Source organism: Neoarius graeffei, chromosome 1, assembly GCF_027579695.1.
Source record: "Neoarius graeffei isolate fNeoGra1 chromosome 1, fNeoGra1.pri, whole genome shotgun sequence".
Lineage (NCBI taxonomy): Eukaryota > Metazoa > Chordata > Actinopteri > Siluriformes > Ariidae > Neoarius > Neoarius graeffei.
The window spans coordinates 32,174,167-32,186,848 of NC_083569.1; the positions used below are offsets into that span (position 1 = coordinate 32,174,167).

General features: G+C 42.0%; 1 protein-coding gene across 1 annotated transcript in view; it reads right to left on the reverse strand.

Moving 5' to 3' along the window:
* The window catches only part of lamc1 (laminin, gamma 1), a 206,782-nt gene that overhangs the window by 64,954 nt on the left and 129,146 nt on the right, over nucleotides 1–12,682 (reverse strand). Inside the window, exons 4-6 of the mRNA XM_060930986.1 lie at nucleotides 5,167–5,333; nucleotides 2,154–2,342; nucleotides 1,938–2,055 (exon numbers count right to left, since the gene is read on the reverse strand). Of these exons, the coding sequence (XP_060786969.1) occupies nucleotides 1,938–2,055; nucleotides 2,154–2,342; nucleotides 5,167–5,333 (474 nt within the window). The remainder of the gene's footprint in view (nucleotides 1–1,937; nucleotides 2,056–2,153; nucleotides 2,343–5,166; nucleotides 5,334–12,682) is intronic.

A 12,682-nucleotide genomic window follows, 5' to 3' on the forward strand; every position in this document is an offset into this window, starting at 1 on the left:
GTTAGGTTAATATGGGACGGCCCTGGGCTGAGATGCCCTTGAGCGAGGCACCTAACTCCCAACTGCTCCCCGGGCGCTGTTAGCATGGCTGCCCAGTGCTCTGGGTATACGCGTGTGTGTATGCGCATGTGTGTGTTCACTGCTTCAGATGGGTTAAATGCAGAGAGGAATTTCACAAGTGTGTGATGAATAAAGTTGTGCTTTCTTTTCTTTGGTTATGATTTGCTTGACATGCAGCTGTTCCAAAGCGGTCCTGAAGCATACCAGGGTCATCAGGTACAGGCTTTAAACGAGGTTAAAATCTGCTGGACTTGAGTGTGCTTGGAGAAAAAGCACGCGAGTGTGTGGGGTTTATATACCAGTTTTCTCCACTACCTGAAGCTATAGCTCAGCGGTAGTATTGAGCAGCCGTCGCTGGGGGGTTCGCGAGGGGGGTGTCCCCCCTCGCACCAGAAAATTTTGAAATAAGAAACCCCTCAGATGCCATTTCCTGGCATCCAAGTTGCAGGTTATTTATTTCGCAAGTAGCTGCTTTTGTGCAAAATCTTCTGACACTGGGAGCCCACTTTACATTTATTTTGTCACTCCGTTACTGAAATGTTTATTGAATAGAATACATCTTTGTTTTTAGTTGAATTCTACACAAAATACCTTTCATTTGATGTGCAGTATGTGTCTTTTCTTTCCACCGTACTCCTCTCAGAGGTCTGAGGCAATTGGAGCCACTTAACTGACACGCACTTAACTGAGCCCATGTTTGCATTAGACTGTATCAGCGGATCATCAGATTAACATTTTTAAAACGATTAGTGTGCACACAGCAACACCAATACACGATTTGTGTGCACACAGCAATACCAATACACGGATACGCTCGGCTCCGCAGGCATCCTGCGCTCCAAATCACTCCGCCCTGAACAGCAAGTGCCCTCTGGAGGGTGCACACTCCGGCCCTGCGCAGCTCACAGAGCGCGCGAGTGAAGTGCACGAGCCACGATTCGGGACTGAGCCGCTGTGTGTGTGATCCCAGCGTACATCACTTACCACTTGCAAGTGGAAGGATGGCAAGCCTAAAGACAATCATAACTACACAATGGGCAGTATTTGCATCAGTATTTGCAGTATTTTCATACTTTTATACTCTTTAATGAAAGGTGATACAAGGCGGAAGTCCGCGCCGTTTTTCAGCAGTCGCGTCACATGACCAACGCCAGCGAATCAGGAAGGTGGATGTCACAGTGACGTTGTCCAATGACGACGCCAGCTAGAGCTCAGCACAGCGCATCTGCGTATTCTCAATGTTTACACAGCACCGGACCAGACATGATCTGGATTGAATACGTGGACCCTGGCGGATTCCCGTTTCCAGGCGGTTTAATGTAAACGGACAGTGCATCCGCGAAGAAAACGAGATAGATACGGTCTAATGTAAACGTAGCCTGACACGCACTCCTCTGTCACCGCACTACACATGCGTAGTGACAAGTGAGCGAGCAAGCGTTAAGGGCCTCTGTTGAACCTATTGTAAAGTAAAGCGCATCAACGATCTGTGATCAGAGAATTACTTTGGTGTTTGTATTGGCGTGTTTTTTTTAACTTTTCTTTGAAGTAAACTTTTTTTTTTGACTGGGCGGCCAAAAATTAAGGCTCGGCAGCGCATTTATGAGTCGGCGGTAATAATGCTTCTAGCCGTTATGACTTGGCGGGCCGCCGAGTCATTAACGATAGTGGAGAACACTGTATATATATATATATATTTTTTTTTTTGGGGGGGGGGGGGGGGGGGGGGGGGGGGAGGGTAAATTATTTTCCTATCCTCCATTAGAACACTAGTCTTAACACATGAGGTTAAGTCTTTTACTCAGTGGAGTCCTTGTTGAAAAAAGGTAAATTCATATTCTCTGCAATTATTTGTAGCATGACAGTTTAAAGTGTACCTGCAGCCTGCTTCGGTCAGTGAGTGATATCCGGGCTGGCAGCGGTCACACTTATCTCCCATGACACCTGGTTTGCAGCTACAACGACCCGTGTTGTCACACTGAGTGCTCAGAGAGCCTGGAAAGAGGAAGAGAACAAACAAATCTGTTAGGAAAATCATACTTTCCTACCTCTCACTCTCTCACACACACACACAATCCTGTGTTGTCACTCACCAACAGGGTTACAGCTACATGGCAGGCAGCGGTGGTCTGGACCCACTCTGTAGTAGTTATCCAGGCAGTGCTCGCAGTTGGGTCCGTCTGTGTTGTCGGCACAGTTGCGGCAATGACCTCCATGACCCGTGGCACGGTACAGAGCCGGGTCGAAGTAGCATTCACTGCTTTTGCCGTTGCAGTTGCAAGCTGAAACATACATTCACATTTCCAATTCACACAAAAGTAATACAGTTTCCTGAAATCTCTGAGGTTACCTTAATTTCATTCTTTTACACTCTTTAAAAATGTACCAAGTGCCAGGCAGTGAACAAAGTGAAATGTTACATTTAATTTTGTGGAATGTCCACGAAACATGCTAGTATAAGCATCAAGTGTGTGTCAGGACAGCAGATCAAGATCATTTGTACCGCAGGACAATCACACTGCTTCAGGATCAGTGATGAATTTGCACATCCTGATGAATGTGAAATGAGAAAGAGCTGCTCAGAGATCAGCAGGCTTCCTCTGAGGGACGGGGAGTGAAACAGGAGAGGAGAGACAGGGTGTGAGAATGCTGTGCTCTGGAACCCTCCATGCTTATGTGCACACATTCGTCATGCATTTCTAGGAAGCGCTTGCTTGTATGACCAGCAGACGGGGGGGGGACGACACACATCACCACCAAAACCACTGACCATTTTCCTCCTCACTCCATGACTGCAGAGGATTTTAGGGAAGTATAAGCAGGAAATTGACTTGTCAGAAGCAGAATAAATTGTAAATGTAGTTGTAGTGGTGTTACAGTTGCGTTAATGCCGCTGTCATCACTATAACACCAGTAAAATGCCACCAACATTCTGTCACTATAATGCCAATCTATCACCATCACTACATGCTACTACATCACTGTCATTATAACACCACTATATGTCACTAGTATGATTTCATTATGCCACCACTTTCTCACTATAACGTTACCCTAACATCAGTATAATATCACTATAATATCAATATAAAGTCACTATAACACTAACACTACTATAAAGTCACTAACATTATAACATCACTAACATCAGTAGTATAATAGTAATATCACTCACACCAACACCACTAACACTACCATCACTATAACATCATTCCTCCATCAATACACCACCAGCACTGTAACACCAGCAACAGTATATCATTACTAGAACACCACTATAATGGCACAACACGATCATTATGTCAAGATAACACTACTAGAACATCACAACACCATCACTGTCACAATAACACCACTATAACATCTCTATGCCATCACTAACACCACAATAATGCCACTAACACCTCTATAACATCACGATCATGTCAGCACTATACCTGCACTAACCTCACTAGAACGCTGTCACTGTAACAGTACCATAACATCACAACACCACTAGATCATTGCCAACATCACTATAACGCCACTATCACCCCATAACATCACTACTATCTCACTATAAGACATTACAACAATATAAGACATTACAACACTGTCATGTTATAACGCCACAATATTTACTAAGCCGATCTGATGCCCCATAAAGCTTGTACGGTACTGTCACTACGTGCCACCATAACACCTCTATAATGCCACTATGTTGTCACCACTATGATGTAGAAGGATTTTACTTCTTGTGCCTGTCACGTGTTTTCATTTGAGAAACCCCTGATTCCACAGGCATCGTTGTTTATTGAGAAAAAGTACATTGTGTATGACTACGTTCAGACTGCACCCTGAAACGACCCATATCCGATTTTTTTGCCCATATGCGACCTGTATCCGATTTGTTATTGACAATCTGAACGACACAGATCCGATTTTTTCACATGCGACCCAGGCCGCTTGGATATGTGGTCCTAAATCCGATGCATATCCGATATTTTCACATGCGACTGCAGTCTGACCGGACAGGTCACATTCATGCGACCTACACGTCATCAACAAGAGACAAACGTCACTATTCTGTGTTGGCTAATCCCGCCTCTTTGGTGGAAAACAACAACATTTGTACAGTTTTCAGAATTTAAATAGACTTTTATAGAATTGATCAAGCTAATGGTGGATTTGGTAGGGACCTGGATGTTGATCTGTTAGCCTGATTAAATAAAACAGTTTCTATAACTGATTTATAACTTAAACCATCCTGTATTACAAGATAAGATTGTTCTGGAAATTTCCAGTAATTTGACACCTTCGGTCTCATTACTCTGCTGCCCACATTAATCAGATTATTGTGCGAGTTCCTCCGCCGCCACAAAAACCACATCGCCAGGTCTCGCCTCATCTCCATCGCAAACTGCACTGGTGTTTCTGCACCTTGAGCCAGCGCTGAGAGAAGTTGCAGAATTCAGCTGGCTATAAACAATCCAAAATATTTATAAAAATGTAGAAAAAGTTTATTAATATGACGAAATAAATATGTGCAAATTATTAAGCCTGAATTAAGAGTTTGGTAATACAGCGGCCGTATCCCAAATGACTGCCTACTGAAGCTCGAGTGCACTATATAGAGTTTAAAAATCCATTACTTCCTAGTAACATGTAGTGCACTTATATAGAAATTAGAGAGACATTTAGGAGTCAACCCTCGTTACCAGGCTACACGTTTTCATTTCAGTTCAGAAACAAAAACACACACGAGACCTCACACTTTAACCAGATAATTAAACAAACAAACAAAAAAGAAATCATTAAACTTGAAGAGTGTGCTTTTTTTTTTGTTTACGTATTACGTAGATGTGCTTATTACGTGTCAATTTGTGCATGCGGGACACTTTTGGGTCGTCTTCCGTTCATATTGGAGATCGCATACAAGTCTCATATAATTGGTAATGTGAACGGCCTAACCAAAAAATCGGATTTCACAACAAATCGGATATGGGTCGTTTCAGGTTGCAGTCTGAACGTAGTGTATAAGTATCGAGACAATTCTGGATTCAGGTCACCATGCTGTACTGCACTGTAAAGTGAAGAATGTGTTATGTATAAAAAGTCCACACTCACGCAGACACTCGTTGGGGTTTTCAGCAGTGGCTCTTCTCCATGGGCGGTCGTTATAAAAGGATTTACAAACTTCGCAGTCATCACCCTCTGTGTTGTGCTTGCAATTACATACCAGCCTGCTGTACTCGTTCTTCACACACTCGCTGGCATGACCGTTACATTTGCACCTGAAGAGACGAGAAGAGCAGGTGGTCATGCACACAAATTCAATACCGCACTCTATAGCACTATGATAAAGCACACTCGCAGCGTGTGTACACATCCTGTCTGCGTTTTGGGTTTAATACAGAGGCAAGGCTGTGAGACAAGTGCGGAAAGATCAACGTCACGAAACAGTGAACTGTTCAAATAGTGAGCACGCCTTACTGTTTACAGAGCCCATCACAATGTCACCACGTCTTTGTAGTGGCTAATGACTTGTCTTTATAGGTCTGACCTCTGAATCGCTCACCCAGAAAAGCAACGGCATATTGTCTATTTTTTCCCCCCTCAGTGCATGAATAAAGAGCTCCGCACTACAAGGCCCCCCATGAAGCAGTTTCAGGTAGGGATGTCTGAACAAATGCCTCTACTTAAATAGGATATTTTTCTAATATGCATGTTGCCAATAGCTAGGAAAAAAGTTTCTTCCAAAGCTTCAACATTCGTACTAAATACAGTAATTGAACACTGGATACAATCTATCTGGCATTTGTATTCCATACTTATCCATGTACACTACCGTTCAAAAGTTTGGGGTCACCCAGACAATTTTGTGTTTTCCATGAAAAGTCACACTTTTATTTACCACCATAAGTTGTAAAATGAATAGAAAATATAGTCAAGACATTTTTCTGGCCATTTTGAGCATTTAATCGACCCCACAAATGTGATGCTCCAGAAACTCAATCTGCTCAAAGGAAGGTCAGTTTTATAGCTTCTCTAAAGAGCTCAACTGTTTTCAGCTGTGCTAACATGATTGTACAAGGGTTTTCTAATCATCCATTAGCCTTCTGAGGCAATGAGCAAACACATGCCCCTTTTCCACCAAAGCAGTTCCAGGGCTGGTTCGGGGCCAGTCAGGGGCGTAGCACCAAATTCTGGGCCCTATGCACAAGCAGTGGCCATGGGCCCCCCCAAAAAAGCTCAGCAGTTAACAATGCTGAAAGTATCTAACAACAAGGGCGTACTACCAGTCCAGTCAGTTATGTAGCCACACATTAATCTAACAACTCTTAAATGAATAAAAAACCCTAAATCACACAATACTTCACTGAATCTTTGTTTTATTTGCAGAATGATTAAAAGTTGTAACAGTAAATGCCACCAAAGGTCACCAAACACCAATGACATTGAGACTAAATTAGGCTATTAGCCTAATTATGTTATGGCCCAATAATAAATATTAATTTAATTTTCGATTAGTATACTATTGGAATGTAAACAAAAAAGGCATCATGTTATTTCTAATTTTGTGTTGTGCAGTTTTTAGCACTGACAATCGCGGTGGTATTGAAGCATTTATAACCACGGGTGTTCATTTAATGTAGGCTATTTGCTTTCACATTTGGGCTCACCTTTCTTGGGAAAGAAGTTTGTGAGCAGTTGCTTTCCCTCATTTCTTTTCTTGTCTCTTTCCTGCCTCTCTTTTTGTTTCTGAAAACCGGATTTTGTTTTCTTGTGCATCATCTTCCATAGCACAGATAGCCTACAATGCGCAGTGCTGCTTCAGCAGAATGAACGCTACGTTAAATGCGCCGAGTTAAAAAGCCCAGTGAAAGCGGACTAAACCATTTTGTGCAAAGGGTGGGCTGTTCCCAGACACTATATGTAGGCTAGGACACACAATTCAATCCATTAATCAAACGATTTATTTACCCAAAACATTACATTTACATTAGTTAGCAACATATATTGTGATCTTTAAATGGTATTGATATTTAAAGGAAAATAAAATTACAGACTCCTCAAGGGCCCTCCCCCCACTTGGGGCCCTGGTAACTCAGTCCCCCTTTTCCCCCTCACTACGACGCCCCTGGGGCCAGTGCTTAGTTTGGAACCGGGTTTTCTGTTTCCACTGACAAAGAACTGGCTCTGGGGCCAGAAAAAACGGTTCCAGGCTAGCACCAACTCTCTGCTGGGCCAGAGGAAAGAACCGCTTGCGTCAGCGGGGGGGGCGGAGTTGTTAAGACCAACAACAATAACAAGACCGCGAAAGATCGCCATTTTTAAGCGACGAGAAGCAACAGCTGTACAAACGCGAAGTCATCCATTATTATTATTGCTGTTGTTGCTGCTGCTGCTGCGTTGTTTTTGCTTCGATATTCGCACCAAGGTTTATGCAAATGTAGCGACGTAACTGACGTATACAGCAACGTAATGACGTGGCTTCCCTTAGCACCGCAAGCTATGGAAAAGCAAACTGATTCTCAGCTGGCTCGCAAGTTGAATGAGTTGTGAACCAGCACCAGCACTGAACCAGCCCTGGAACTGATTTGGTGGAAAAGGGGTAACATTGTACCATTAGAACACTGGAGTGAGAGTTGCTGGAAATGGGCCTCTATACACCTATGGAGATATTGCACCAAAAACCAGACACTTGCAGCTAGAATAGTCATTTACCACATTAGCAATGTATAGAGTGGATTTCTGATTAGTTTAAAGTGATCTTCATTGAAAAGAACAGTGCTTTTCTTTCAAAAATAAGGACATTTCAAAGTGACCCCAAACTTTTGAACGGTAGTGTAAATGCTAAAAGGACCCTCCAAATCAAACTTCCAACTCTCCCGCAGACGTTTGGAAGCAGTCTGTTGGAGCCGTAGCACAATGCTTCATTTGTGCTCCTGGCCGTGGCTCAAGCACAAGGCAGCAGGAACATTCTCCTGCAGACACTTTGACGAGGGGCTCCGTCAAACAAGAGAGGACTTGTGAGGCTTGGCACCTCTTGGCTATTGTCTCAGGTGTTTCTTGGCAAAGCCTTAAGGAAAATGTGATGGAAGGAACAGAATAAAAGGGTAGGTCATGTTCCACTGTCAAGGCACTGTGAATTGTGGTGCAGGTTATAATTAAAGTTGGTGAATAACCAAGAAAGTGGGGGGTGTAATGCAATACCATTATCTGCATTTGTTGAGTGCTTAAAATATTCGCAACTATATTTGGATGTAGACCACAAGAGGGTGTGGCCTAAACCAGAATTTCAAACTGAATATGAAATACTCTGCCACTATGTCTCAGAAAACACTTGGGGGGGGGGGGGGGGGGGGGGGGGGGCGGACACTTTCAAGGAACTCTGGCTGTTCCTCAACCTCAGGTATATAAAACTCAAGTCATGTGCATGAGCGTGCTTTTAATTCTGCCTGGTTATTATTTTTTGTTTTTACCTGGCTCCAATATTTCGTAACAAATATAGATTCCTATTTTTCCAAAATTAAACAAACTAGTAGCATAACCAAAACTACCGCAGGCAGTTACTAAGGATCAGCGCATGTTTACGTTTATGAACAATGCCTTTATCTGCCCCCCCGAAACCTCCCGCTCACACAGCACTGCCTTGTGATCCTTTCTGGAAACCCCTGAAATGTTGCTCTCAGGGTTCTACGTCACTAGTGCTGTTGGGGTAATTTGCCGGAGTTTTGGATATCATGGTCAGACTGTTAAAATGCATTAAAATGCATCAATTATCTACTCCAAGGGTTCCCAAATTAGGGGTTGCAACCCCACGCGTCCTTGATTTACACGGGGTCATGAGAGAAACTCACAATCTCTTCTTTTGTTTCATTCAATCATTTTACAGATTAATATTAGAAATATCAAAAGATTGATTTTGTGTGCTGATATTTTTGAATTGTTTAAATTAATACAAGTGATATCAAATAAAAGTGGACAAATTTCACTGTCAAACTCCGCGAAACAAACTTGCATTGTGTCAAACTGCATCCTAATGTGCTGTTAAAGGTCATTATCAAGTACCAACACTAAATGGTTTTCCGATTATGTTTAGTGTTTGAATTTTAAAAACAGCTCCTGTTACCTTCAGAGCTACGGTTTGTTCTGCATACCAGCCTTCTGTAAACACTTTTGAATGTAAGGTCAGCCATGGATTATTTCACTAGAAGACTTCTTACTACAGCGTTCTCCACTTTTCAAAAATAAAAGGTGGTGGCAGGGCTTTGGGGCCCGCCTAGGCCCCCAACAGGGTCCGGGGGGGGGACAAAGCCCCCCTGAAGCTGACGGACTTTGGGCTTTTTTTGACAGTCAAACTGGCCAATAAATGGATAGGAAATGCTAAATCAGTGTTAAAATCATTTTACAAAAAATTAACACACTTACTGTACATATCATCATTGTCAATGTGAGACTCATTTGACATTTCAGTTGAGACTGATGCGCCTGTTGCGCATCCCTGAATTAAATTATATTTTTTCTGTGTGTGAAAAATAAGTGAACTTCCATGCATAAATAAAATACCCAATTGTAATAAATGCATACATTTTTTACAATACACATAATTAAAGTCAATTGGGTGAAACCACTCCCATCCACGCACGAGCTGGTGCGCGTGCCCGAGACTGGCACTACAAAGCCGCCCTGGCCTCCATAGTTCGGGTCCTTTGACCCAGGAACCCGGAAGTCCTGCAGTAAACAACCACAGTGAAGCAACGGGAAAATGCAGCTCTCGCCTACACAATCACAGACACGTGAAATAAAAGGCCTGAACTTAACTAATGTGTGCGTGCGCTGTTATATTACTGTAACTGTGTACAGTCAGAAAAGACGATAGTGGAGCGTAACCGTTGCACAATAACGCTACAAACACCCGCAAAGCTATTTAGCTGCTGGCTAGCTGCAGCTTCCAGCGTTACTATGTGTCAGTATAGTGTACTGTGGTGCGGTGTAGTGTAACGCAGGGATAGACCTCGATCTGCAGAGCTCTGGGTCACAATCTGTATGCAGCCGGCCGGAAGGTATTCTACTGCAATCGCATGGCCACTTCAGGTAGCCCCGTATGCATTTGTTTAATGGTCTTCTGCGTGTTAAATAGTTACAAAATTATAATAAAGTGAACACTTTACGATTTATTTGGTATATACTGAGGATTTTTTTTTGGGGGGGGCAAGGGAAGGGCAGCGGGCCAGAATTATAACGGGGCAGTGCGCCACTTTAAAATCACCCGTGGAGAGCACTGTACTGCACTGATAAGTTAATGCAAAGAATTTCACTTTTGTTTTTAGCCCCTTGCGTATACACACATGGATAGTAATGATGTAATAAAGATGCTACAGTCGTCTTAAATGTTACAGTTGTCCACAATTCCAAAATTCCAAAAACATTCAACTAAATACAAAGACAAGATATTTAACTTTTTTGGAACGTGTTGCAAGCATCAAATTCAGAAGGAATGTATATTAAAAAAAATAATAAACAAGGTTTATTAGTTTGAACATTAACTATGTTGTCTGTGTATTGTATTCAACTGAATATAGGTCTAAAAGAATTTGTTTCACAGCATCCCAACTTTTTTTGAATCAGGGTTGTAAATCGAGAATTTAAAAATAAAAAATTTACACACAAGGACATTCAAAGAAACTTTAGTACAAAGATTTGGGAATAAAATTTCCCTCTTTCTTTAACCTTTGCTTGTGTTTACTTAAATTGTGAAACTGATATTTTAGATGAGGTTATAGTCTGAAATTTTCAAAACCACAACACCACGAGGAAGCCCTCTCTGCATTATTAGTTACTGGGTTTGGGGTCTGTGGACCAGAATTATTAATCAATGCCTCTGGCTGTTACACACATACAGGGCCAGCTTGCCCCACTCTGCTCCCTCTGCAGTGTAATCCTGCACTGCCATGCAGGAATGTCAGGAATGCAGGCTGTGCAATGGAAATCTGATCGACATTTCAAACAGATTAAGATGAAAAGACACTATGTGGTGCAAAGAGGGACTTGTTTAACACACTCAACACTGGCATTTTTTTTTTTTAAACAGCTCATTCCAGTCTCTTATCAAGTTGTACAGCAAAAACTGGATGTGATTCAGGACTCAGCTCTTTAGGAACTCGTGCTAACGTCCACAGGCTGGCAGTGTCAGCTCAGGGTTTATATCACTCTTGGACTTGTTTAAACTTGGATGAAAAGCATTTTTGTCAGATCCATTTTTGAATTTACACTACCGTTCAAAAGTTTGGGGTCGCCCAGACAATTTTGTGTTTTCCATGAAAAGTCACACTTTTATTTACCACCATAAGTTGTAAAATGAATAGAAAAAAATATAGTCGAGACATTTTTCTGGCCATTTTGAGCATTTAATCGACCCCACAAATGTGATGCTCCAGAAACTCAATCTGCTCAAAGGAAGGTCAGTTTTATAGCTTCTCTAAAGAGCTCAACTGTTTTCAGCTGCGCTAACATGATTGTACAAGGGTTTTCTAATCATCCATTAGCCTTCTGAGGCAATGAGCAAACACATTGTACCATTAGAACACTGGAGTGAGAGTTGCTGGAAATGGGCCTCTATACACCTATGGAGATATTGCACCAAAAACCAGACATTTGCAGCTAGAATAGTCATTTACCACATTAGCAATGTATAGAGTGCATTTCTGATTAGTTTAAAGTGATCTTCATTGAAAAGAACAGTGCTTTTCTTTCAAAAATAAGGACATTTCAAAGTGACCCCAAACTTTTGAACGGTAGTGTAAGAGTCCTGGTCTTAAAAGTTTGATGAATTTCTGTGTTTAGAACACTTCCTAGATTTGGACTGATCAAAACAACAATGCATTTAATGTCTTTTATTCATTCTCTTCATTACTTGGTAACAGACACACCAGATACAACAGAAATGGAAAAAAAAAAATCCATATCAGAGCCATTCCACCGAATCGGTGCCATTTCCGTCCCTAGAAAATTATATGTATAAATGCACATAAAAATGTACTTTAAAATACATTTCCTTATTACGCAGAATGTCCTGCACATTGATCTGATTTCAAATTTAAGATATATAATTGTAAGGATTAATAAAAACTACCTAAAACACTGAAAAATAGCATGTGTTACCTGTCCCCACACTCTAACTTTATACTTAACTATGAAATATTATGATTAAAATCCTTCAGAAACAGTATTTCTTTTGCACTGTTGTGTGACTCCATATCCTATCCATGGTTTAAATATATTTTTTTCATACAAAATCCACAATATCTTAGTTAAAATACACATTTTAGTCGTGTCCCTGGGTTTTCACTCAGTCCTGTTACCCAAACATATTACCCCATCTGGGCGGCACGGTGGTGTAGTGGTTAGCGCTGTCGCCTCACAGAAAGAAGGTCTGGGTTCGAGCCCTGTGGCCGGCGAGGGCCTTTCTGTGTGGAGTTTGCATGTTCTCCCCGTGTCCACGTGGGTTTCCTCCGGGTGCTCCGGTTTCCCCCACAGTCCAAAGACATGCAGGTTAGGTTAACTGGTGACTCTAAATTGACCATAGGTGTGAATGTGAATGGTTGTCTGTGTCAGCCCTGTGATGACCTGGCGATTT